Here is a 23,296-nt window from a genome sequence, read left to right as displayed (position 1 = left end):
CATCAATGTGTTTTAGTGGGTGGTTCGGGGTGTGTCTGTAAAGCAGTCACTCTGCCCCAGTGAGAATATTAACTTCAATAGCCTAATTTTGTGTACATCTCCGCTAAATTTAGGACAGCCATGATACCTAAAACCCGAAAAAGACAAGAGAACACTAAGAACAATCGTTTTTGGGAGAGAAATATGAAAGAATGATATCGGGGATGCTGTAAGACATATGCCTCTATCGACTGCATTTATATCGGTGGATATACCAGCCCTGAGTGTTGCAGTGCGTTGTCCCGCTCGAGTCATCAAGTCGGCATGAAGATAAAGCAAGTGTTCCATGTGTTTCATGAGAATCCCCAGAATTAGTATATATCAGTATATAATTCCTGAAGTGAACATAGTATTATTAATTTGGTATACATTTAGAAAAAGTATCGCATGCGTCGTTAATCTATCAGACATTATAATTGAGAAACCCCACAAAACAAGAACTAATGCTTTCAAGCAAAGGCTCCGACGAATGCCATGAGGAGAGCACCGCAGGCAACAGAAACACATGCCTCAACGCGTCGTCTGCCCTTGAGGGTCTCATAACTCGACTCACTCAAGAAGTCCTCGGCGAGGAGTTCCACCAGGCCCGCGAAGAGCAAAAGACCGCTGCTAATGGCATTGGTGATGCCAACCATTAGCAAACCTGTTGCGCTGCCAGGATCGTAGAGATTGTGTAGAACCAAACCGATAGCCTGGCCAAGAGGAGTTGTCGTTCCGTATGCTAGTGACATAAGCCATGGTTTCATTGAATTCGGCGCGAACAGATCCGGTATGAGCGACGCAATCCGAGATCCTAGGGCAAACCCTTCAAAGGTCTGATGAAAACTGATTGCAATTAACAGAACGACAAAGGAGGTGCCAGTCGCAACACTGAGCGCCATGCCGATGAAGATGCTGTGAAACAAAATGCCAGCTTCCAAGAGGAGGCACTGTAGAAGCTGACGTTGCGGATTCTGGATTGGCACATCTGTGTCGGTCTGCTGACGGTGGCTTTCGCTTACACGGGATCGATGCCGGTGGACAGGCTGTGACTGCGCAGAATGAGCTTGTCCACTGATAAGTCCGTCGTCATCCATGTAGTCATCCAGTCCATCAAGGTCATCTTCATCGTCCTCTTTATCCGGTGATGAGTCCGCCAGGTGAAGGTGGTCCGATTCATGGGACGAGCTTGAAGCTCTCGTCGTCCGCAACTTGGAGTTGTGTCCCATGCTATCTAGATTGAGATTATCTGAAACCTGCCGGGCCCCTAGGCCCGAGTAGTCAATATCTGCGTCCCCCCCGTCACGTATTGAGCCACGCCTAACCTCGCCAATGAGATTATCATATTCGCTTCCATGCACGTGCTTGGCGCCTTTCATTGCAAAGAACATTTCCACGATAACGACGGCAAAGACCGATATCATTGCAACAAACCCTGGCATAGCACGATATGTTTGACTCCAAAATCGAGGGAGACATGGATCGGTCAGAGAGACAAATGCTGTGGGGAGCAGATGTACGAATGCCGTCGCAATCAACACACCCGTTCCAAAATGTCTCGATATGAAGAGGAACCGACGGGGAATCGGAAGACGAGGGAAACGGCGCGCCAGAACCGGAAAAGAGCAAGCTATTGTAATCCCAGCATTAGCAATGGCCAGTCAGAGAGCCGAGAGAAGCCAGTGCATACCGAATGTACTCAGCCCTAGGATGAGGAACAGTGCCATGACATGCAACGGGGTGTTATATTTCCCCCGCTGTTTAGATCCACATGCCGGTGTATCATCTGAAGCTCCACCTCGCCGAAGAAGTTCTGCTCGCAAGAGAGTATCGGGGATTTCTGAGATTGCGGAGAGGGCACGCTTCAAGTCTACTCGAAACATAGTAAGAAACCGCTCACGATCAATTTGCAAAGATAGCTAACCTGAGGGTAAATCCTTCGCAGTCTGCCAGTCTTGGGCATTCTGCATTTTGTTATAGTCTCGAATTTGTTGAGCTGTAACCACATCCCCAGTTGGAGAGGGGAATTGTTCGTAGGCCGGGTGACTGTCGAAGAGATATAGGTATAGTGACGCAATTGGGTCAAGACAAAGATGAGACCACACGAGATAGTCGATCAGAAAGACAACAAAGCCAGCAGAGATATTATTTTAAAATAAAAAGGCCAGACGGTGGTTTTTCAGACGCGATCCAGTGAGTCTTGAACTCCGGGGCTCCCCCTTTCGCTTAGTCATACATACTACGCACGTGGGCAAGACGAGTCCTGTGATTTATTGCAGTGAAGTTGCCGAGAAGTGATCTGATTAGATAAAATAACATCTTAGGAGGCTCCATGTCCTCTATCTGCTACCTTAGTCCATCCCTTGGTACCTTTGGGTCGTGAGGAAGAGGCATCCTGGCCTTGAGTCCTAGAACGTGTTTTTGAAGTTCTCTCTGTTTCCACCGATCCGAATTGAGAGCCCATGGCCTTGGGGCTTTGCGGAACAGATGGCTGAGGGGAATCCATGACCGTATCATCCCATTCTTTTTCTTCTAGCAATTCCCATTCCGCACTGGCCATTTCCCCTAGAAGATTGGATTTCAATTTATCTACGATCCTGGTTGGGGTTGGGAGTTTCCATATTCGCATGAACTCAACTCCTTCCGATGCTCCCAGGAAAGAATGTGCCGTGCCATGAGAATAGTGACCCAACATGGGAAAGGAAGTTGTCCGCTGAATCGTGGTTCTGGGAGAGTCTTTGGCAGATTTCATTTGTGTCTGTGTGTCTCGGCCGGCAAAGACTCGCATCAGAGTTGAAGGGTGGGCTGGCGGAGCTACCAGCAGTTGCCACAAGCTCTTTCCAATGTCGCAAACTTCCTCCCAGGAGTCCGATGAGAGGTTTATCCCTTGTGTTCGACATAACCATGCAACATTCCATGCCAAGAGGGTGGCTCCTTCAAGAAAGAAGGCGTATGTTGCGGGATCTTCTTTCGCTAACCGGGACAGAGGCTTATCAATGAAGAGAGGCCGCGGGCGTGATGTGTGGGTGCGCGGGTCCACCGTCCTCGATGCAGCCGGGCTCGACGAAGACTGGTAATCAGCTCCATCATGACCGTTGCGCGAGCGATATGATGCCGAGGGGGTGTAGATCGTAGGTACAGGATAGTTTTTGTGGGGCAGTGTAATTTCGGCGGGAAGTCTCAAGGAGAGATAGTGTGAGACAATGATCAGAAGATGAGCGATGTTAGAAAAAGACGTGGATATCTGTTCTTGTGGAATACCTGTACTCGCCCTGTTAGTACGCCACGAGATGAATAACTGCTTGAAAGCGACCTCGGGACTGTGGAAACTTGCCGTTCATATCTCTCAAGTCAACGATCAAACCACATCCAAGCACATAAGTCTCCCGACCTTGGCCCTTCTTCGTCGCCTTCCGCAGGCCATAGAGATTGGCGACTTCTCGACAAAGATAAATACGTGACTCCGCCGTCTTGCTATGGAGGGAATGCCAAACGTGCCCCACCCGTTTGCTGGTATTTTGAACGCCCGCCAGGATTCCAGTCTCCCGCTCTTCTAGTTGAAAGTTGGCAGATTCAGCATCTGACCGTCTGCGTGCTAGGGCTTCTTTTTGCTTGGCAATCTCGGCTTTTTTGGCTTCGACCTCTAATTTCAAAGCCTCAAGCTGATGTGAAACCAATTGTCTCTTTGCCAAAGACACTGCATGTCTAGTGCTTATCGTTTGGAGGACCCAGCGAGGAGAGCAAGCTTTGTCCGTATCGAGCAGGTCTTGTCCGTGCGGGGAAGGCTCATCCCACGAGCTACCGCAGGTAACAGCGGTCTCGATCTGCTTTCCAAGGACTTCTTTCTCTAGAAGAACTTGAGTGCTGTCGATTCGTAGTTGATATAGCTGATTGCGGGCACATGTCGGACAGTGGAAAGAAAGGCGGGAATGAGGGGCACGCGAGCATATGGAACAGCTCATCGTAGACAATTTGATTTTATTTTCAGCTGTTCTTTGAGGGCGTAAGGGGCATTTCCATGTTGCGTTCCAGGATAATTATGGGTGCTACTTGAGTCGCCACCGAGAACCATATAGAGGAGTGAGAAGGGGTCGTCAAAGAGATATGAATCCCACATGACTCAAATAATACGTTGATATAGAGGATATGACGGGCCTCAAGACATCACCTTTAGCCAATCTTTTAGAGAAAGGAAGTGAAGAAAAGACGGGATGATGTTCACATGCACCTGTCGTCACCTGACGCTCCGTTATCGCAATCTTATCTCTCATTTTGGATAAGGAAGGGCATCTGGAACATTCACGAATCGAAACAAAAGTGACTTCTAAATTCTACTGAAACAATCATCGGTCTTGATATGGCTTTGTTTTGACACCTCATCATATCGAGTCAGCAAATCCAGTATGCAGTCAACACCAAACAGGACCAGCAAAATCCCTCGACGGGGGACAATGTCACCCCGTGTCAGCCAAGGAAGCAAAAGCCCTACGGGCAGTGGGAGCTCCCAAGAGAACAGAAGCCCTCAATTACCGGTCGAAGATCTGGCATCTACACCTATCCATGATGAAGCCCCATTTGCTTCTAGGTTGACACAAGGGCTGGAGGACTGCAATTGGGAACAACTCCAGGGGAAATATGCCGATGCAATGGACGAACACGGCCGAGTAGAAGAGAATATTCGTGTTGAAACAGCCAAGCTTCTTGAAGTAAGTCTTAAAGCATGTTCTACTTGCAATTTTGTGTCTGAGCAATCGGTAGGCTTTCATGGCATGGTCTCAAACTACTGTTTCGCAAGATGAGAACAGGGCTTTGAAAAGGTTCGATCAATCCAGCTTTGGTCTAAGATATCAATGAACGTATAATTAATTCTCTACAGGTTCAAAACCCAAATGCAGCACGTTCAAAATTCCGAAGTCAATGTGGAAAACAAAAAGAAGCATTGTAAGTCTCTTGTCCTTGTGACTTGAAAACAAGGACTGTTCGCTGATCTGTCTAAAGATGAGGAAGTAATAAAGGCTTTCCAAAATGCCCTTGCCTTGCTAAACGATCAAATGAAGATTTGAGCAAATGATTGACACGATATTTATGATTATGAGTTTATGTTACCCCATCCCTTCTCATCTGAGAATCGATCTTCAAGACAGAAATTGCACCAGTATGCAAGAAGCTATCCAGTGTGTCTCACCTATGATGGCCTAAAAAGAAAAAGATCAAATCATTGAAAAATGAAAGTACTACAAAAAGAGACAGTTGATATTATTGGAGTCATTCAAATGGGACTGCTAGGAATATCACCAATCATTATTGCAGGCAAAAGAATTACAGGTTGGTAATCTGGGAGAATACGAGGCTCTGGACTCTAGTCACTATCATTTTAAGGCCTCGGTGATTATTCCCGGGGGCGGTCACTCCGGGCAGCTCTCCCTGTGATATCTTGCCAGCTGGCGTTGAAGCGTCTGCCGGTGTTGGCCAATAAACCTTCTTCCTCAGCTTCCTCTGCATCGTCGTCGAGTTGCGCTTCATCTAACTGAGGTGAACGGAGAAGGGAAGTAACAAAGACAATTAGATATAAGCCTGTGATGTTGGTGTTAGATCAACGCGAACATGGAACTCTGGTAGGAATGCAACAAGACAAGATTGAGACTTACCTAGGAAGAAGAACTGAGCCCAAAAGAACACCACTCCAAAGAATGGGTAGTTCAGGGTGACCCGGTTCAAGAAGGTGCTCACGACACTTGGTGTGCAGACTTGCTGCGCAGCAGGATTCTTCGCTAACTCTGAGCATGGCTTGATAAGTTCTTTGGTGTTTGAACAATCTGGCTTTCCAATGAAGGCTCCCGGAGCGCGATCGCAGAATGTCTGTGGCCCAAATGTCGCATACTGGGGCGCGACTATCATTGAGATCGAATAATTCAGCGCTAAAATGATCAGCATCAACATAGCGGTGGCCAAGAGTAGAGCCTGGGGAGATGTGTGGCCGTTTCTGATTTGGAAAATCCTGACCCATAGGAAGCGGATTCCGACCACGGCGATTCCAACCACAGAACTGCAAAAAAATAGCAATACAAGTGCAGTAAATATGGCATAGTCAATGGGAAAGAACCTGGCAGATTTAACAAGTGCCCAGTTGACGGGATTAAAGATGTTGACATGTGCGAGGATGTATCCACAACGATGCTTGCAAATCGAATTCTTTGCTTTGTCAATTGCGGTCAAGAGCATGGATACCCACGTTAAGAAAGCAATGAATAGCAGCAAGATGCCCCCCAGGAGCTTGAAGGGACGGAATACTGCTCCAAGTTTGTACCATGCCCTTATCAACCAGCTGCGGCCTCCACCTTGGGATTCTTCGGCTAGGCGTTGGCGCCGAATCAGGGTCCTTTCTTCCCGCACTAGTGTATCAAGTTCTCGACGGTCCTTGGAGGACAGAAGGTCGGGATCTCCGGCACATCGTCCCTCAAGCTGCCGTTGCCGCTCCTGGTTTACGTCAAGTTGTTGTGTGGTGCTCGCTCGCAGGGTAGCACTAGAGATTGATGGTGCAGTCTTGATCAAACTGATTGGCAGAAGGGCCAGTCCCACGGATGTGTATAAGACATAAAGACAGAGCCCAATTGTCATCAACAGACCGAGAGCAAAGGTGAGAGCACGCTCCCCATCTTTTCGGAGTTATGTCAGCTTCACATTTGTGTCACACGTCACAATACTCGAATACTCACGATTTTCAGTCAGTAAGCGCCTGAAGTAATCCAGATCCATATCATTCTTTCCTCGTGACACTGGGACGAAGAAGCCAACTAAGAACAAGATCACGACGACTGCAAAGAACGAGAGTGTGTATTTGAGGGCACCCCAAATCCGTTGGCCCAAATTTTGGTCCCCCTCCTCGGTCGCAACCTCATCATATTCTTCATACCAGAAATATGTGAAGGGGATGATCAGAAGACAGAGCAAGGCATCCAAAGAGTAGAGAAGATAGTAGATGACGGTCAAGGAATAAGTGATTCTGTCCACTACATCCTGTGTTGCCCAGTCCTTTCGCTGGCCTAACTCGGACGATGTAGTCGATGATACCAAAGCGACATCGACCGGCAGCAAGAGCACTGTTGCGAGAAGACTAGTAATCGATATAATGCAAGCCAGAGTGACTGAAGGAGAACGGTCACGGGGAGTTTGATAGACGTAGATAAACACTGACGCCACTGCCAGTAGAATAGCTACCACCACCCCATACACAGCCCAGATGAGGGAAGTCTGAAGGAGTGCCATATTGAAGGATAGCAGTTCACACTATGCAGATTGAGGTCTGCATCAACACTCCTAGCAAAATACTGAAGGAATGATGCGAGGAATGAAACTTTACAATAACACCAAATATCAAAACAAGAAAAATGATCTTCCCTTCCGGAAGCTGGCGATCGCCTGTGTCGTCATCGATCGTTTGACGCTAACCCATTTTTAGGCATCTACAGCCAAGGGCGGTATTATTTATCCAGCAGAATATATTGACCGCTTGATTCTGCCAAGCCAGTCAGCTGACCCGCTTCTGTCTCCGCTTTGCTTCCGCTTCGAAGGAGCTACAAACTTGACTGCACAAGACAGAGGTCAATCTGGATCTTGATCTTGATCGCTTCTCGTTTTAATATTGAAACTTTTATCTGTGTCATCTCTTTTTTTTTTCAAAGCTTCACATTCCCAGTTTTTCCCCTAGGTTTGCAATTGCAATGTGCATCTCAGGCCATATCAAAAACACAATTTAGCTCATTAGCGGTTCTCTAGCAGTATCAAGCCTTTCACGAGCTTTGACGGTGGACGAAAACTTCAAATGCAGTGCTACACGGAGCTTTTACCCCCTACGGGGGTCACCCATGCTTTGGCAGTTCCTTTCATCTCAGCAACCGCCAGCAATTTGATTGTTGTCAGAACCTCTCTATTGCAGGTTTTCTCTCTCGTTAAGGTCACCTCCTCTCAACCACAGACGGAAGATTCAGAGCCTCATTCTTCACAATTTTCTCAGCCAGAAACAAAATTAGTACTGGAAAAAGAATACCCGCTATCCGGAACTGTGACTGATTTAAGCCGAGTCAAAATCTTGAATACCAAGAGTGGCGGAGAAGCCATATTGATTGCAGTCCGCAATGCCAAGCTTAGCTTGATTGAGTGGGACCCTGAGCGTCATGGAATCTCAACAATTTCCATCCATTACTATGAGCGGGATGATCTGACCCGCAGCCCCTGGGTGCCTGACCTGAGCCGGTGTGGGAGCATTCTGAGCGTTGACCCAAGCAGTAGATGCGCGGTGTTCAACTTTGGAATTCGCAACCTTGCTATTTTGCCCTTTCATCAGGCGGGCGATGACTTGGTAATGGATGACTACGATTCAGAGCTCGACGGAGAACGCCAAAATCAGAACTCTCGCGGAGGAGCGCAGATCGAGAATGGCAAAGAAGAACCAGCACACCAAACACCCTACTCCTCCTCTTTCGTCCTGCCATTAACTGCCTTGGATCCTTCATTGCTGCACCCTATAAGTCTCGCGTTCCTATACGAATACAGGGAGCCGACGTTTGGTATTCTATATTCTCAAGTCGCAACCTCCACTGCTCTTCTTCATGAAAGAAAGGACGTGGTATTCTATGCTGTGTTTACACTGGACCTTGAGCAGCGAGCTTCTACCACCCTTCTTTCGGTATCTCGTCTTCCTAGTGATCTATTCAAGGTCGTGGCACTCCCACTTCCAGTAGGAGGTGCCTTGCTCCTTGGCTCAAATGAGATTGTTCATGTGGACCAAGCCGGTAAAACCAATGCGGTGGGAGTCAACGAATTTTCCAGGCAGGTTTCTTCATTTTCAATGACCGACCAATCGGACTTGGCATTCCGCCTCGAACGCTGCGTGGTTGAGCGACTTGGTGGTGATAGCGGTGACCTGCTCCTGGCACTTGCATCCGGCGACATGGCACTAATCAAATTCAAACTTGATGGTCGATCTGTCTCCGGTATCACTGTTCACCCCCTTCCAGCGCATGCAGGTGGAGATATTCTGAAGTCGGCCGCCTCATGCTCCACTTGTCTCGGGGATCGAAACGTCTTCATCGGCAGCGAAGATGCCGACTCGGTGCTCCTAGAATGGTCGCATTCATCCGCTTCCACTAAAAAATCTCGACTTGAATCAAAACAAGCAGCCGATGGTCTTGATGATCTGTCGGAAGATGATGACCAGATGGAGGATGATGACCTTTATTCCTCTGCGCCTGGGTCGACACAAGTCGATAATCGCATGGGAACCGACAACTCAACCCCCGAATTTTATAACTTTCGACTGAACGATCAACTGTCTAGCATTGGGCCACTGAGGGACATCACTTTGGGCAAAGCTTTCTCGAATAAGAATGGCAAAAGCCAATCTCCAAGTGAAACCGTTGCCGCAGAACTGGACTTGGTGGCATCTCAGGGTTCAGATAGAGGCGGCGGCTTGGTAGTCATTAAGCGTGAAATTGATCCTTTGACTATCATGTCTCTGAAAGTCGATGATGCGGATGGTGTTTGGTCAGCTAGTGTCACAAAAAAGAGAGGGGCTCCCAGCACAGACAATCCCTCCTGTCAATATGTGATTATCTCTCGGTCTACGGATTCGGAGCAGGAGGTGAACGAGCTCTTCGTCGTGGAAGAACAAAGCTTGAAGCCTTTCAAAGCACCCGAGTTCAACCCAAATGAAGATTGCACGGTTGATATTGGGTCTTTGGCAGGGGGTACTCGTCTGGTTCAGGTCCTGCAGAATGAAGTCAGAAGCTACGACATAGGTACATTCCACTTTAGCGTGCTAGCAAACATTGCATAAGCTAATTGTGAAACTCTACAGATCTCGGATTGTCACAGATTTACCCCGTTTGGGATGAAGACACCAGTGATGAGCGTGCGGCTGTGAGCGCAAGCTTTGTTGATCCTTATCTTGTGATTATTCGGGATGATTCATCGGTATTGCTTCTGCAGGCGGATAAGAGTGGTGACCTCGATGAAGTTCCGCTTTCAGATGAGATTAGCTTGTCACAATGGCGCTCCGGATGCCTTTATCACGATAATTCACAGTCATTCAGCGTTGCAGGCTCATCGTCGAAGGACTCTCCAGAAGGCGAAATGATTCTATTACTATTGAATCTGGAGTATAAGCTATCGGTAGGTCGTCGCGACCAGGAATTTCAGGCGTTGGTTCTGACTTGCAATACAGATTTTCCGACTTTCTGACATGAAGTTGATCGCGATAATTGAAGGCGTCGACTGCCTACCACCCGTATTATCGACCGAGCCGCCCAAACGATCTAATACTCGGGAAATACTGACAGAATTTGTGGTTGCCAATCTTGGTGATAGTTCTAGTATTTCACCTTATCTGATTGTAAGAACCTCTTGTCAGTCCATGGCTTTCTCTGCTCTCTAACTCATGCATTTAGGTTCGAACCGAAAATGACGATCTCGTGTTCTACAAACCAAGCCTGATCCCGGCAAAAGCTGGCCATGAGTCGTCTCGTCGCTTGCAATTATTCCGAGAGTCAAATCATGTCCTGCCAAAAAGTTCAGGGGAGGTATCCTCTCAAATACCGAAGCAACAGCGATTGAGACCGCTGAGGGTTCTTCCTAATATCTCAGGGTTTAGCACCATCTTTATGCCGGGAGCTTCATCAAGCTTTGTCTTTAGGACAGCAAAGAGCTCACCGCACATCATTCGTCTTCGAGGAGGCTTTACACGTTGGCTAAGTTACTTTGATTCGGCCAACACTGGCTGTGAAAATGGGTTCATTTACGTTGATTCCCAGGTAAGATTATTCATTCGGAGTTGTGATGCCATGTACATTCACTAATTCTCTCTTTGTAGAGCTGTATCCGGGTTTGTCAACTACCTTCCCAAACCCAATTTGACTATCCGTGGACATTGCGCAAGATTCCAATTGAAGAGCAGGTCGATTTCTTGGCCTACTCGACGTCTTCTGAGACGTATGTTCTCGGCACAAGCCACCAAGGAGACTTCAAGTTGCCGGAGGGGGATGACCTGCACCCTGAGTGGCGGAATGAAGGTTCGTGTTTGCTTCAAGCGTTTCCCATCATGCTGTGCTAATTTAATCCTAAGAGTTATCATTCTGTCCGAAAATTCCCGAAAGTAGCATCAAGGTCGTCAGTCCTAAGACATGGACCATCATTGACAGGTAAAAACGCCCACAAAGCTCGAGTCATGACGAGTCCGAATACTAATATTTATAGTTACCCTCTGGATCCCGATGAGCAGGTGACCGCGGTGAAAAACGTGAACATTGAGGTCTCGGAGAATACGCACGAGCGGAGGGATCTAATCGTCGTCGGAACCGCGATTGCTAAAGGGGAAGATATGCCAGCTCGCGGGACGATCTATGTCTTTGATGTGATCCAAGTGGCTCCGGACCCCGAAAAGCCAGAGACAGGCCGCAAACTCAAGGTAATTGGCAAGGAGTCAGTGAAGGGTGCAGTGACCGCGCTGTCTGGTATCGGTGGTCAAGGCTTCATAATCGTCGCCCAGGGACAGAAGTGCATGGTCCGAGGTCTCAAGGAAGACGGGAGCCTTCTTCCTGTTGCATTTATGGACATGCAATGCTACGTCGATGTCGCAAAGGAACTCAAGGGTACCGGCATGGTTATCCTAGGAGATGCCGTAAAAGGACTCTGGTTCGCCGGCTACTCAGAGGAGCCATATAGAATGACACTCTTCGGCAAGGACCCCGAATACCTGGAGGTGGTGGCAGCGGACTTCCTCCCGGACGGGAACAAGCTGTACATGCTAGTCGCCGACAGCGACTGCAACCTGCACGTCCTGCAATACGACCCCGAAGACCCCAAGTCCTCCAACGGCGATCGACTCCTCAGCCGAAGCAAATTCTACACCGGCAATTTCGCATCATCGGTAACGCTTCTACCTCGCACAGCAGTTTCATCGGAACTCGCCGAGTCATCCGAAGAAGCAATGGACGTGGATGAGACCTTCGCCAGACATCAGGTTCTCATCACTTCGCAAAACGGGTCTTTGGCGCTTGTGACATCAGTGGCTGAGGAGACATACCGTCGACTGTCGGCACTACAGTCTCAGCTGATCAACACCGTCGACCACCCTGCCGGTCTGAACCCGCGTGCTTTCCGGGCGATTGAAAGTGACGGCGCTGCGGGCCGGGGTATGGTTGATGGCAATCTATTGCGTCTATGGCTGAATATGGGCAAGCAGCGGCAGGCTGAGATTGCGGGTCGGGTCGGCGCGGCGGAGTGGGAGATCAGGGCTGATCTGGAGACCATTGGCGGTGATGGACTCGGCTATTTATGATGCCGGCAACAGACGCCTTTCGGTGCATTAGTTTAGAGGGAAATTCCAAAAACTGACTCACTGGGTGAGCTTACTCTTGCAATTTGATTCTATTATGTCTACGTCTCCGTAATATAAAAGAGAAGGGTCAGCCCAAGATAGGATTTCAATATATTGATGGCACGAGAACATGTATAGCTGAAGTTCTCTCGGCCACGAGATCAAGTAAATAGCGTAATATCATAACACAATGGGATATAACTAAACCACACAAAAGGAGACAGAGATAGAAAAAAAAGAGACCCCAGTGCCAATCCCAATCCAGTCCAACGTGGGTAATCCAAGTAAATCCAAGTAAATCCAAAAACCCAGCCAATCCCTAAATCCACAAAACAAAAGAGATAAATCAAGACAAAACACCGCATTCGCCATTCTCGCCTTGCACGATTCGAATTCAAAGATAAGAATCAAATGCTTGAAATCATCCGTGCCTCCCATGAGCGTCAATATCAGTAACACATTCAGCATGTCAGCTTGGAGTCAACCATATTTTGTGCTTCGTGTTCCATGGGCAAACACAAAGCCAAGTCTAAAAAAACGTCAAGAAACACCAACCCCAGGGTGATAATGCAGATGCGAGAAGGAAAAGGACAAACGCCACCCAGCGCCATTACCCCAGCATCCCAGTGCTGGGGAGTTTAGAACACATCTTCTGCGGTAAAGTACCGCTTATTCCGACCTCTGGCCACAAATTTCATCTCCGGCATGTTGGTGTGATGCACTACATGTGGTCGATAGACAGCGTCGACAGGGGCTTGCCATTCATCCATGCCGAGGGGGAAGTACTCATAGAGAAGATCATCGTTTTCGTTCGGGAAGGGGAGCGACGATGCGAATGACTGGGGCAGGTTGGCAGTCTCTAGCAACGGCATGGATGAAGCAACGCTCCGCGAGGGGGTCTGGGAGATAGCATGCGAGAGCTTGCGCATCTTAGAAGGCGGGACCGACTGGTCAAGACTCAGGGATCGCTGATGTGACAACTCGGCAGCGAAAGGGGACACCATCTTTTGCTCAAGATGGAGGTTATGGTCACCGCTCTCTTCCTCGTCTAACAATGACAGATTGATCGGTGCAGCGGCCGCTGTCGTGGAATTGACTCGACGATGTGAGTCCGTCGCCTGGGAGAGTTGCTCCGGGCTGGATTGACAGAACATGGACTTCGGGGCATGAGACATGACATTGTTCGACGTGGACTGTGGGATAGGGGTCCAATCCGGTGTCGCTTTGCTCTGCTGCATAATGCTCGGCGGGGGAACAGACGTTGTTTCAGGAGAGCTGCTCTGCGCGGCTGTCTTTGTCTTGGCTGGAGTCACGCTGGCACGCCGCGGGACGGAGTCGCTGGTTGGCGTGCGGTTCACGGCGGAATTCGAGGAGTTGGCCTGATTCTTTCGGGAAGCGGCAGCACTCCCACTGAGGGGGAGATCTTTGCGTGACTGGAAGTTGCGTGGGCTGCGGCCACGAACGATGACGGGGCCTGACTGCACCTCGGAGATGGAGATCTTCGCACCCGTGGATAAAGTCGCGACCACCTTGAGTCGGACGACGAAGTGTTGCTGTAGCTCCTTTCGGCGACCATTGTTGGCGGTCGCAACACGGAATTGTAGACGTTTCCAAGCGATAGGGAAGGTAGCGTAGTCCGAGTCCAGATCCTGACCCGCCATGATGTCCAAGGGAATTGGGGGAGGCTCCTTCTCGATCTTAGCGCCAGTACTAGGGTTGTTCTCCTCGAGCGCCGTGCCAGAATTAGCGGCCGCCGCTGAGGGGGTCTTCCATGGCACTGAGATAATCTTCACCGGGTTTCCTTCCACAGATTCGGTGGCTGATACGGTGAGTTCCTGGGCGAGGATGGGAATTCGATCGCCTTGGTCGGTCATGATATAGCGCATCCCGCGGGGCAAAGTTACCGAACCGGTAATTTGAAACAAATTGCGACGATAACACGTCAACTCGGCACCTTGTTGCGGCGGGGCATTTTCCGAAGGGGATGTTGTATAGGGGGACTCGGCGAGAAAAAACATTCCATGTAACTGCGCGGACACCGATAAGGAGGTTCGGCGCATGGAATAGTCGAGGAGCGTAAAGTGATACACCGGTAGCGAAAAGCTTAACAGCTTGTTGTTGTGGTCGATCGATGAGTCCTGGGGTTGTTCCTGGGGCGCTGGGTCAAAGGGCGCCACCATCTCGGTGAAAGGGTCATCGTATGCGGAAGAGAAACGCCTCAGTTGATGTGCCAGAGTAGGAGGCGCGAAGGTAGCGAGATCCTCACTAATGTATATCAAATTAGCCCAACCATTTCCCAGTCGAGCGGAGTGGATGATCCACCCCTCTCGTCCCACTTGGAGATCTTATCACCCACCTCACAAAGGTCTCGGAATCGAAGTTGGAACGGTGATCGGGTAGATCCAGGCCGGACATCGCATTGAGATAGTCGGTACTCTGCAAATTCCCCAGGGACAATGGACTGGCCATGTATGGTGGCATCGCCATAGTGTCGAAGCCCTCCATGGTAAGAGGTGCGATACGGAGACACACACCCGTAGACGATGCGGGGAAGGAAGAAGTATAGGATTGCCTCTTCTATATAAAGGCAGTCGAACGAGAGACAGAGGAGAAGAAGGAAGCAGAATAAAGGGAGGAAAAGGACAAGAGAAAGAGGTGAGACGAAGATAAGCCAAGGACGAGTAGGCAAGACCTGGGGAATGCTGCAAGCAACGGAGCGGAAAGATAGGCTAAGGCGGGAGTGAAGGCGGAGAGGACATTTGAGACGGAAATGGAAAGGTCAGTGGAGAGCGAGGAGAGTGAGGAGAGGAGGAGGGCGAGGTATTAGACGGAGACAATAGAGGAAAGAAAGAAGAGCAAGTGACCAGAGCCGGGAGAAAGAGAGAGGAATCTCGACCTGCACCCAAACGATCAACGGATTCGGGGAATAGTGGAGCCGCGGTTTTTGCGGAGAACGAACGCAGCGCTGACTCGCCGCTGAGTCAGTCACCTTATTATTTGATTTTATAGAAAAGGGTTTTTAATGTTTAAATGTTTAATGTTTTATTCGAAATTCCCTTTTGATTAATTGGTTTAGTCGGTTTTAGATATAGAGTACGGAGTAGGACGGAGTATCTCAGACGCTCATATCCAATGGCAATTAATATCCAAATTCCTCAGCACCGATGGGGTAAGACTTGATCGCCGGCTCTCGGCAATCATTCCCCCCAGGCCCTGAAGATCAAGGTGAATTCTTTTTATATATGATCACTCCCAATATAGCATTCATTGTCCACGGAGTACTCCGTACAGAGTACATCTTCGGATACTACAAGGACAGGTAACTAACTATAACCTGAGATTAAATCCACTTTAATGCATACCCACCTGCCTATTAAGGTACTACTGCTTCGGGTCCACCCTCCTGAAAACGCCACATATTAATAATAATATTATTTTCAGTAACTCACTATCCTTGGATTAGGATAAGGATGAGTAATGGTGCACCGTGTCTGTAAAGGGTTGACTAGATTAATAGTTGTCTATACTCGCAGTATTCCAATCAAGCCATGTACCTCCAATTGTATCACTTAATGCGATCATAATCGCCTCAAGGATGATCATCATCGGCCGTCTGACATGCATCTGTAGGGGCCAACGGACATCCAATCAGAATATGCGGCGCATTGGATCAGAAAGCGGTGCCCCCCGTACGGAGTACTCTGCTGGACCCTGTACTTTGGCTATTAGCGCCCCACTGAAAACGGCAATGATAATCTGCAATCTGCAATCTGTAATCGGCAATGTTATCATGCATGTAATACTTAGATAAGTACACTCCGTACTTACTCCGGAGTAATACTTGTAGATAGTGCCCTATCTACTCCGTACAGTAAGTGCCTGCACTTTTTTTTTTTCTTCTCTCACCATCGAGATTTAAATAAAATAAAATCCATTGTGGAAGGAGATACAACATACAGCCTGGTCCAGGGGATGTCAGACGGTAAGAGAGTGGCGAGAGAAAAAGAGAAGCTTCCGCGGTTTTCGCATGTGAGCCAATGGAGAAGTCTGTGCATTTACCCGATTCGATTATTACCGAGGCAATTCCTTCTAATTCTTCTTCCGGCACGTTTCCCGATGCAGCCTACAAAGTATATCAAGGTTTCTTTCCACGGGAGCCATCCACGGACATGACGTCCTCGTTCCAAGGTTCTAGCCTTAGAAGGTTCGAAGGTTCCAAGGTTGGAAGCTCCAGCCCTGGGCTTTCAACGGTGCCGATCTAACCTTTGGGTTTGGGCCTGAGATCCCGAAAAGCTTCATACAATATGTATCACTGTACTCCGTACCTGAAAGATATCTCTGCAATATTCCGGGGGATCGGAGACCAGAAATGTAGACCTTTACAACATAGCAGACTCCCAGTTCAGTTTCAGCCAAAAAAAAAAAAAAGAGAAGCTCCGCTTGTACAACCGAGGGGTTTTTGACGCAAACAGAAAACTAAATTGGTTCGAAACTCTGAGCCAATGAAACTCATTTGCCCGGGTCAAAGTTTGGACCCAAGGCCTGAGGAACCCGTTTGGGGGTTCGATTGTTGGATTGTATACGGAGTAGGAGTACGGAGTATAGAAAATATAGAAAACACATTGAAGAGAGGAGAAATAGTCTCTTTATATACCCATTCCCTTCTAACGTCACATTGGAAATGACAAAGACCAAGACACAATACTCTCTCACACAGACCCTGTTCTTTTTTTCCTTTTACCTAAAGTGCGCCAAAGCGGAGTTCCGTTCGAAGCCCTAAAACCCAGAAGATGTGCCTGTGCGAAGGACGTCCAACGGAGCTCCGGACCAATCAGAGCTCAAGGTTTAATTGTGATGCCTTGGGAAAGCTAAAGGGAATTAGAATTGATCTCAATTTCCCCACAGGTTGAATGAAGGAACTCATAGCCGAGTAGATATTGTATACAACATACATACATACATACATACATACATACATACATACATATAGAATATCCCAATTGCAGTTCTATCTGTATATGCCTGTGATCATAGATGTATTTGTTTGGACCAAATGACGCCAGGACTGACTTTCTGTCCTACCCCAGACCTAACTGCCCAAGAATCAAAGATGTGTGAAAAGAAACTCCTCGGAAGAAACCGTTACTGGATCGGGTGAAACAAAGATGGAGGAAATGAAGAAGAAAAAGAAAACTGGATAGAATAGATCCCAAACCCAATGCGATATGGATATCATAAACGCGAACAGAAACGAAAAAAGAAAATCAAAGCAGAATCGAATCAAGTTGATCAAGAGTCTTCTACGCGTGCATCATCGTCCACGAAGCGGCGTCACAGTTCACTTCCTCAAAACTATGTAGCATAGTGAAGCCCATCATCGAGAGATTGTCGAAGTTGCCGTCACCATCGACCTATTTCAGTGTTAGAAGATAACCGGGGAAAAGGAACAAGCCAAAAAAAACATACACAGTCCATAACCACGGCATCGGCACTCAGCTTCCGGATCTGCTTGATAGCTAGCAGGACCAGGCCCTGCATTACCGTAGAGTAATGTTCGCCACAAGGAGAAATCACCGGAGACGAAATGCCTCCGACGGAAGCCTGGGTGGCGCGCAACACGGGCATGTGCTCCGCCAAAGCGGATCGCTCATTGTAAATCACGATACTCCCGAGTATAACCCCGTCGGAGGGCCGCTTGGCCCGGATGATCCCGCAATTAGGCGCCCCTCCCAGAGCCATGCGGTAGATGTCGGCCACGCCCTGCCGCGCATACGTTTTGATGTGGTCGAGAATCGCGGGCGCAAAGTCCCAGCCATATACGAGGTCGTATGTGACCTCGGCACTCTGCAGAGTCGCCGTGAGCCCCTCGGGCGGCACCCATGTCGACAGGTTGCGCATGATCACGCTGCACACTGGTCGCGAAAGCGCCGTGTTCCACCCCATGTTCGCGAACCATTGCCGCAGCCGCTTGCGCTCCACCGGGTTGACGGTCGGGATGCCAAGGTAGATCCCTGGTAATCGGGATCCTAGCTGGAAGCGTTTCATCCCGGTCCGCTGGAGCAGAGTCCGAATCGCACGGCTGTGAAGAGAATGTCCGATTGAGAGTTTCCTTCGAGATGGGTCTACGATCAGACATGCAATCACGCCGGTGCCTGTTGATCGAAAGAAGTAGGTCGCGCAGAACCCGTAGAGGGCATGCGTGCTACTGTTCCGGACAACAAAATGGGCTTCGTCAATATCCTCCTTCCGGAGCAAGAAGCTGTTAGCGGTAGCTCCAAGAAGTTCTGACGGCTGGCCTAGTGTACAGTCGGCACGGATAGTGTCGAGCAGGGCATCCAGCGCGAAAAAGTCGCGATCCTCGTTCCAATTCTCGACAAGCCAGTGCTGTCGAGACTGATGAATCTTCTGCGTTCGCCCAATGGAGCCGGGCAAGGCCGCTGAAGGTGTCAAGTCGCCATACAAGACCTTGACCAATGCCTGGAGGGCTGTTTCCGTGAAGTCATACGTGCATATGTAAGTACTAATCGAAGAATCCATGGCAAAATCATATGGCGAGCTAACTGCCACCACAATCAATGGTTTCGCCCGACGTTCGCCAGATGGGGTATACTGCGATTGGCAGATCATGGCGACGTGTTTTGAGAACCCTTGCTGGTAGAGATTGCGATTGGCATCGGCCGTGACAACTACTACAGCACTCGCTCTTTGAATGAGGTCGTCGTGGATGGGACGCACGCCATTGGAAGTATAGGAGGTGTGCAACACGCGCCCGTTCCTCTGCCGCGAGAGTGATCGTCCAAGTTCTTTGAAGACCCCCTCTCCACTCAGAATCGAGGAGGTTCGTTCCGAGCATAATGGATCCAGTGACCCACGCGCAGACTCTGCGACCGAGAGAGAAACCGCTGATGTTGGGAGTGGCTTGACCAGCGGCGTCAGAAGCAAAAGTTCCTCGTCTGGCTCGATGACATTGGACAACGGAAGTAAATTATTCTTATCTCTCATCACTGTGATGGAAGAGTTGTAGGCTCGGGTGGAAAGGTTGGTATGCGAGGGTTGCATCTGTGTAAGTGAAGAAAGCCCCGGAGGGTTCAGTGCCTGTTCCCACGAAGTACACCGCGCCTTCAAATCCAAAACGCGGCGCAACGATTGTTCAATTCGCTGACGGCTGATGATACCGTTCTCCACGCCGAGTTTCAACCCGTTGATGGCTTCCTGCTGGACTGGAAATGACCGACATAAAAGCATGACGTCGCAGCCGGCGTTCTTCGCCATCACTGTGCCACCTCCTACTCCAATGTTATGTGTGAGCGCCTCCATCTCCAAGCATTCGGAAACGACCACCCCTTGAAACTGGAGATCCTTTCTCAATAGCTCGTTGACCACCTGATCACTCAGGCACGCGTGCATCACGTTCATCCCGGCCGATGACAATGAGACACCTCCCACTATCATGGCATCCAGGCCCTGGTTGATAGCGTTGCGAAAGGGCACAAGCGCGTTGAGGCTGAGTTGCTCCAGGGATTCCGTAATAATTGGAATATCCGTCGGGGAGCCGAGAAATTCCAAATTACCATAGGACGGAAAGTGTTTTCCACAAGTCACTAAACCTGCTTCTTGATACCCTTTCATGAACTGGACCCCATATTGAGACGCCTCTTGGGGATCATCGCCAGCGGTACGAACGCCTAGTGGTTGATTTCGCACATTGGTCAAAACATCCAAAACGGGGCCCAAGATCCAATTGACCCCAACGGCCTTGAGCTCCTGTGCTGTCGCGACAGCCACCTCGTGCGCTAATGACTTGGACCCAGTAGCTGCAATGCCCATGGTACTAGGAAATTGGCGGATATATATCTCATCATACAAACTGTTGACGCCACCATTCTCCTGGTCCAAGGCAATTAGTAACGGAACAGGATGGCCTGCATCACGCGCAATGGTCTGTAATTCCAGAACCAATCTGGTTGCATCCTCGGCCGCTGTAAACGTGTCAGTGACTGTCTAAGTAGCTAGTGACAAAGAGCCTTTTTAAAGATACATTTCAGATTTTTAGCAGATAGCATCACGGTACCCAAGTGGTAATTCTCAATGAGTGATCGAATCTGTGGATTGACCGAAGTCCCATCAAAGCCCATCATAAAGAGCTGACCCATCTGTCTGTGCCATGTCAGCGTACTCCGGTATCAAATTTCCTAAAGTGGAAATAGTCTACATGACGCTCCCCAGATTGACAGTTAGGTTCCACATTGAAGGGAGATACCCCAACAGGCAGATTTTAGGGGGGGGAAGGAATGGGGCGAGGGTTAACGCCAATAGGGGACGAGCCAAGCGAAAACAGTAGATCGACACACCTATCTAGGTCCTCCCAGCCCGGGGGCAGCATGCCCTCTTTCCGGGCCATGGCCCGAGGAGGAATGCCTGTAGCGGCCCAGAGAGGTAGGATACAGAGGGTGCAGTGTCGGGGGATCCAAGGTGTGGACACCGTAAACGTCTGACAGGTACGGAATATGAAGCCAGTGCACGCGTAGTCAGGTGACAAGGGAGGGTTAAAGGGTTGCAGGAGTCAAAATTGGACCTCGGGAGCTTTGTCTTTCTCCCCCGGAGCCGCAAATGTTGGGGAAGAGTCGGGACCAGAGAGATAAGGCGAGAGATAAGGAGATAGGAGCTTAGTATTCCCCGCTGAAGGGTCACGGGATCTTGGCATTTCTATTATGTACATAGTTATGTAAGATTTATATTCAGAGCTTGGATATTCAGAGCCTGGGACCTGGGAGGTGTGAATATAAAGAACACGATTTATAGCCATACATCTACATAGTTATATAGCGTAGATGATTGACACATGAGAACATTTCGATCCACTAATGTATACACCCGAAGTACCATCACGTGTTCTGTATGTAACCGTTTTCCGGATCCATTCCCCGTCACGTGCCATACATACCAATACCAATACCAATACCACTGTCATACTTGCAACGGCTACGACGCTACAACGTCCAAGGTTGCACTGGACACGATATTCTCCAGCTTCGTACCGACACCACCGGATGCAACTCCTACACTTCGCAATGGAACCTTCAAACCACCATGTGGGCTATGGAGCTCCATACTCCAATCACAACGCCCACGTCCTTTTTTTCCGGCGTCATGTCACTTTGGGCTTGATTGTTGAGCCACATGGAATACACCCGAGTGGACATTGATAATCAAACCGTGGAATCGGCCGAATGAAGTTAACGGCTATCTGTCCAGGATGCGGTAGCCCGCAGACGTCAACCCTCTAGTTAGATAGGGGCAACCGTCTTGCACGTGGCTTTCTATACGACGTTCTTTGCTGTCACTGTCGTACACTCCACCCAGACTGTAACCCATAGGATTCCTTTAACCTTATCGAATGGTCTCTTTTCTTTCCTCTTGATGCCAACTTTCTCCTCTTCCTTTCTTCTTCTCCCATACTCCTCAGCCCTACTCCAATCCAAAGACCCGTGACGTAATAATGTGTGTGACTTCTTCTATGTGTCGCCTTCTGGTTCTATACTAACCTGCTTCTCGATAGGCGTGTCATTATCAGAGAAGATCCTCGTGATGTGTCTGTATACATTGCAGACTACATTATCAGTAAGCCGCAGCCGAGATCCTCGATGCGCCAATGCTGAGACTAACTCTTCCAAGGCCGCATCAAGCTGTTTAGCCCGACGCCCGAGCAGCCATTCGTGCTTGGTCTGCCTACTGGCAGCAGCCCCGAGCTCATCTACAAGATCCTCGTCCAGCGTCATCGCGCCGGCGAGATCTCCTTCAAGAATGTCGTGACTTTCAACATGGTAGGCGCAAAACCAATCACGGGGGAAAACAGCCCACTAACCTCAAATACAGGATGAATATGTCGGGCTGCCTCGCGATCACCCCGAGTCCTACCATAGCTTCATGTACAAGCACTTCTTTTCCCACGTGGACATCCCACCGCAGAACATTAACATCCTGGACGGCAACGCGACCGATCTTGTAGCTGAGTGTGCATCATTCGAAGCACGGATCGCGCGCTACGGTGGAATCGAGCTCTTCCTGGGCGGAGTCGGACCAGACGGCCACATCGCGTTCAACGAGCCGGGCTCCTCGCTGACCAGTCGGACGCGCGTCAAGACACTGGCCTACGACACCATCCTGGCAAACTCCCGCTTCTTCGGCGGTGACACGGACAAGGTACCCCGCATGGCTATGACTGTCGGTATTCAAACCATCATGGATTCCCGCGAAGTGGTGATTGTAGCCACCGGAGCGCACAAGGCTATTGCCGTGCAGAAGGGCCTCGAGGAAGGCGTGAATCACATGTGGACCCTCTCCGCTCTGCAGCTGCACCAGCACCCGCTCGTCGTCTGCGATCGCGACGCCACTCTCGAACTCAAGGTCAAGACCGTGCGGTACTTCGAATCGATCGAGCAGGCCGGCACCGATGCCCGCACCCAGGGACCCGCTCTCGTTTACCGTCCTCGGACCTACGTCCCGGCCCCAGTACAAGTTAAGACGCCCAAGTCCCAGCAGCCTACTCCCGATGGCACTCCCGAAAAGGTGCCCAAGGACCTCCGCATCAACACTGAGCTGCACCGCCGCGCATTGGAGGATGAGGAGCTCACCCCAGATAGCATGTCCTCGCGCCTGGTCGATTCGGCCATTGGCGGTATCGACGGTGCACTGAAAGGCGACCTTATGTTTGACCGCATGGGCACCAGAGTTACCACACTCTGATGGGGAACACCTCTACACTTTTGGCATTTTAATTCGGGGTTTTTCTTTTTTAAAAATCTTTTTGTGAGAGAACAGAAATATGGGTTCTGTCTCTGCAAATCATATATGCATGGGTCTGTTTTACTGGTTTGGCTTACAGGATCCATGGGTGTTATTTAA

General features: G+C 49.4%; 8 protein-coding genes across 8 annotated transcripts; 3 read left to right on the top strand and 5 right to left on the bottom strand.

Annotated features, from left to right (window-relative positions):
• Window positions 1-488: 488 nt before the first annotated feature.
• Window positions 489-1,988, bottom strand: N7518_009333 (putative ZIP family zinc transporter; the record flags this gene model as incomplete). Its single annotated transcript, XM_057190260.1, has 3 exons — window positions 489-1,648; window positions 1,709-1,888; window positions 1,943-1,988. 3 exons carry the CDS (start codon window positions 1,986-1,988, stop codon window positions 489-491), a joined length of 1,386 nt encoding a protein of 461 aa, XP_057037916.1.
• A 350-nt stretch (window positions 1,989-2,338) lies between these two features.
• On the bottom strand, window positions 2,339-3,980 carry N7518_009332 (Atg14 domain-containing protein; the record flags this gene model as incomplete). Its single annotated transcript, XM_057190259.1, has 2 exons — window positions 2,339-3,279; window positions 3,332-3,980. The coding sequence occupies 2 exons, from the start codon at window positions 3,978-3,980 to the stop codon at window positions 2,339-2,341; spliced, it is 1,590 nt and encodes a 529-aa protein (XP_057037915.1).
• Window positions 3,981-4,421: 441 nt separating this feature from the next.
• On the top strand, window positions 4,422-5,081 carry N7518_009331 (uncharacterized protein; the record flags this gene model as incomplete). Its single annotated transcript, XM_057190258.1, has 4 exons — window positions 4,422-4,724; window positions 4,777-4,835; window positions 4,895-4,959; window positions 5,017-5,081. 4 exons carry the CDS (start codon window positions 4,422-4,424, stop codon window positions 5,079-5,081), a joined length of 492 nt encoding a protein of 163 aa, XP_057037914.1.
• A 326-nt stretch (window positions 5,082-5,407) lies between these two features.
• Window positions 5,408-7,284, bottom strand: N7518_009330 (uncharacterized protein; the record flags this gene model as incomplete). Its single annotated transcript, XM_057190257.1, has 3 exons — window positions 5,408-5,592; window positions 5,667-6,674; window positions 6,735-7,284. 3 exons carry the CDS (start codon window positions 7,282-7,284, stop codon window positions 5,408-5,410), a joined length of 1,743 nt encoding a protein of 580 aa, XP_057037913.1.
• A 556-nt stretch (window positions 7,285-7,840) lies between these two features.
• Window positions 7,841-12,352, top strand: N7518_009329 (cleavage/polyadenylation factor CFT1; the record flags this gene model as incomplete). The annotated part of the gene is made up of 7 exons (XM_057190256.1): window positions 7,841-9,815; window positions 9,875-10,188; window positions 10,241-10,408; window positions 10,464-10,826; window positions 10,886-11,084; window positions 11,138-11,213; window positions 11,269-12,352. 7 exons carry the CDS (start codon window positions 7,841-7,843, stop codon window positions 12,350-12,352), a joined length of 4,179 nt encoding a protein of 1,392 aa, XP_057037912.1.
• Window positions 12,353-13,029: 677 nt separating this feature from the next.
• Window positions 13,030-14,896, bottom strand: N7518_009328 (NDT80/PhoG-like DNA-binding family protein; the record flags this gene model as incomplete). The annotated part of the gene is made up of 2 exons (XM_057190255.1): window positions 13,030-14,656; window positions 14,748-14,896. The coding sequence occupies 2 exons, from the start codon at window positions 14,894-14,896 to the stop codon at window positions 13,030-13,032; spliced, it is 1,776 nt and encodes a 591-aa protein (XP_057037911.1).
• A 2,795-nt stretch (window positions 14,897-17,691) lies between these two features.
• N7518_009327 (putative beta-N-acetylglucosaminidase) lies at window positions 17,692-20,792 on the bottom strand (the record flags this gene model as incomplete). Its single annotated transcript, XM_057190254.1, has 4 exons — window positions 17,692-17,802; window positions 17,858-20,370; window positions 20,430-20,548; window positions 20,743-20,792. 4 exons carry the CDS (start codon window positions 20,790-20,792, stop codon window positions 17,692-17,694), a joined length of 2,793 nt encoding a protein of 930 aa, XP_057037910.1.
• Window positions 20,793-21,255: 463 nt separating this feature from the next.
• On the top strand, window positions 21,256-23,137 carry N7518_009326 (uncharacterized protein; the record flags this gene model as incomplete). Its single annotated transcript, XM_057190253.1, has 4 exons — window positions 21,256-21,287; window positions 21,951-22,012; window positions 22,067-22,215; window positions 22,268-23,137. The coding sequence occupies 4 exons, from the start codon at window positions 21,256-21,258 to the stop codon at window positions 23,135-23,137; spliced, it is 1,113 nt and encodes a 370-aa protein (XP_057037909.1).
• Between the last annotated feature and the right edge of the window lie 159 nt (window positions 23,138-23,296).

The sequence above is a fragment of the Penicillium psychrosexuale genome, assembly GCF_028828465.1.
Source record: "Penicillium psychrosexuale strain IBT 29551 chromosome Unknown utg000005l, whole genome shotgun sequence".
Classification (NCBI taxonomy): Eukaryota; Fungi; Ascomycota; class Eurotiomycetes; order Eurotiales; family Aspergillaceae; genus Penicillium; species Penicillium psychrosexuale.
Note: the sequence above shows the minus strand (reverse complement) of the source record. Positions and strands in the feature narration are given on the sequence as shown.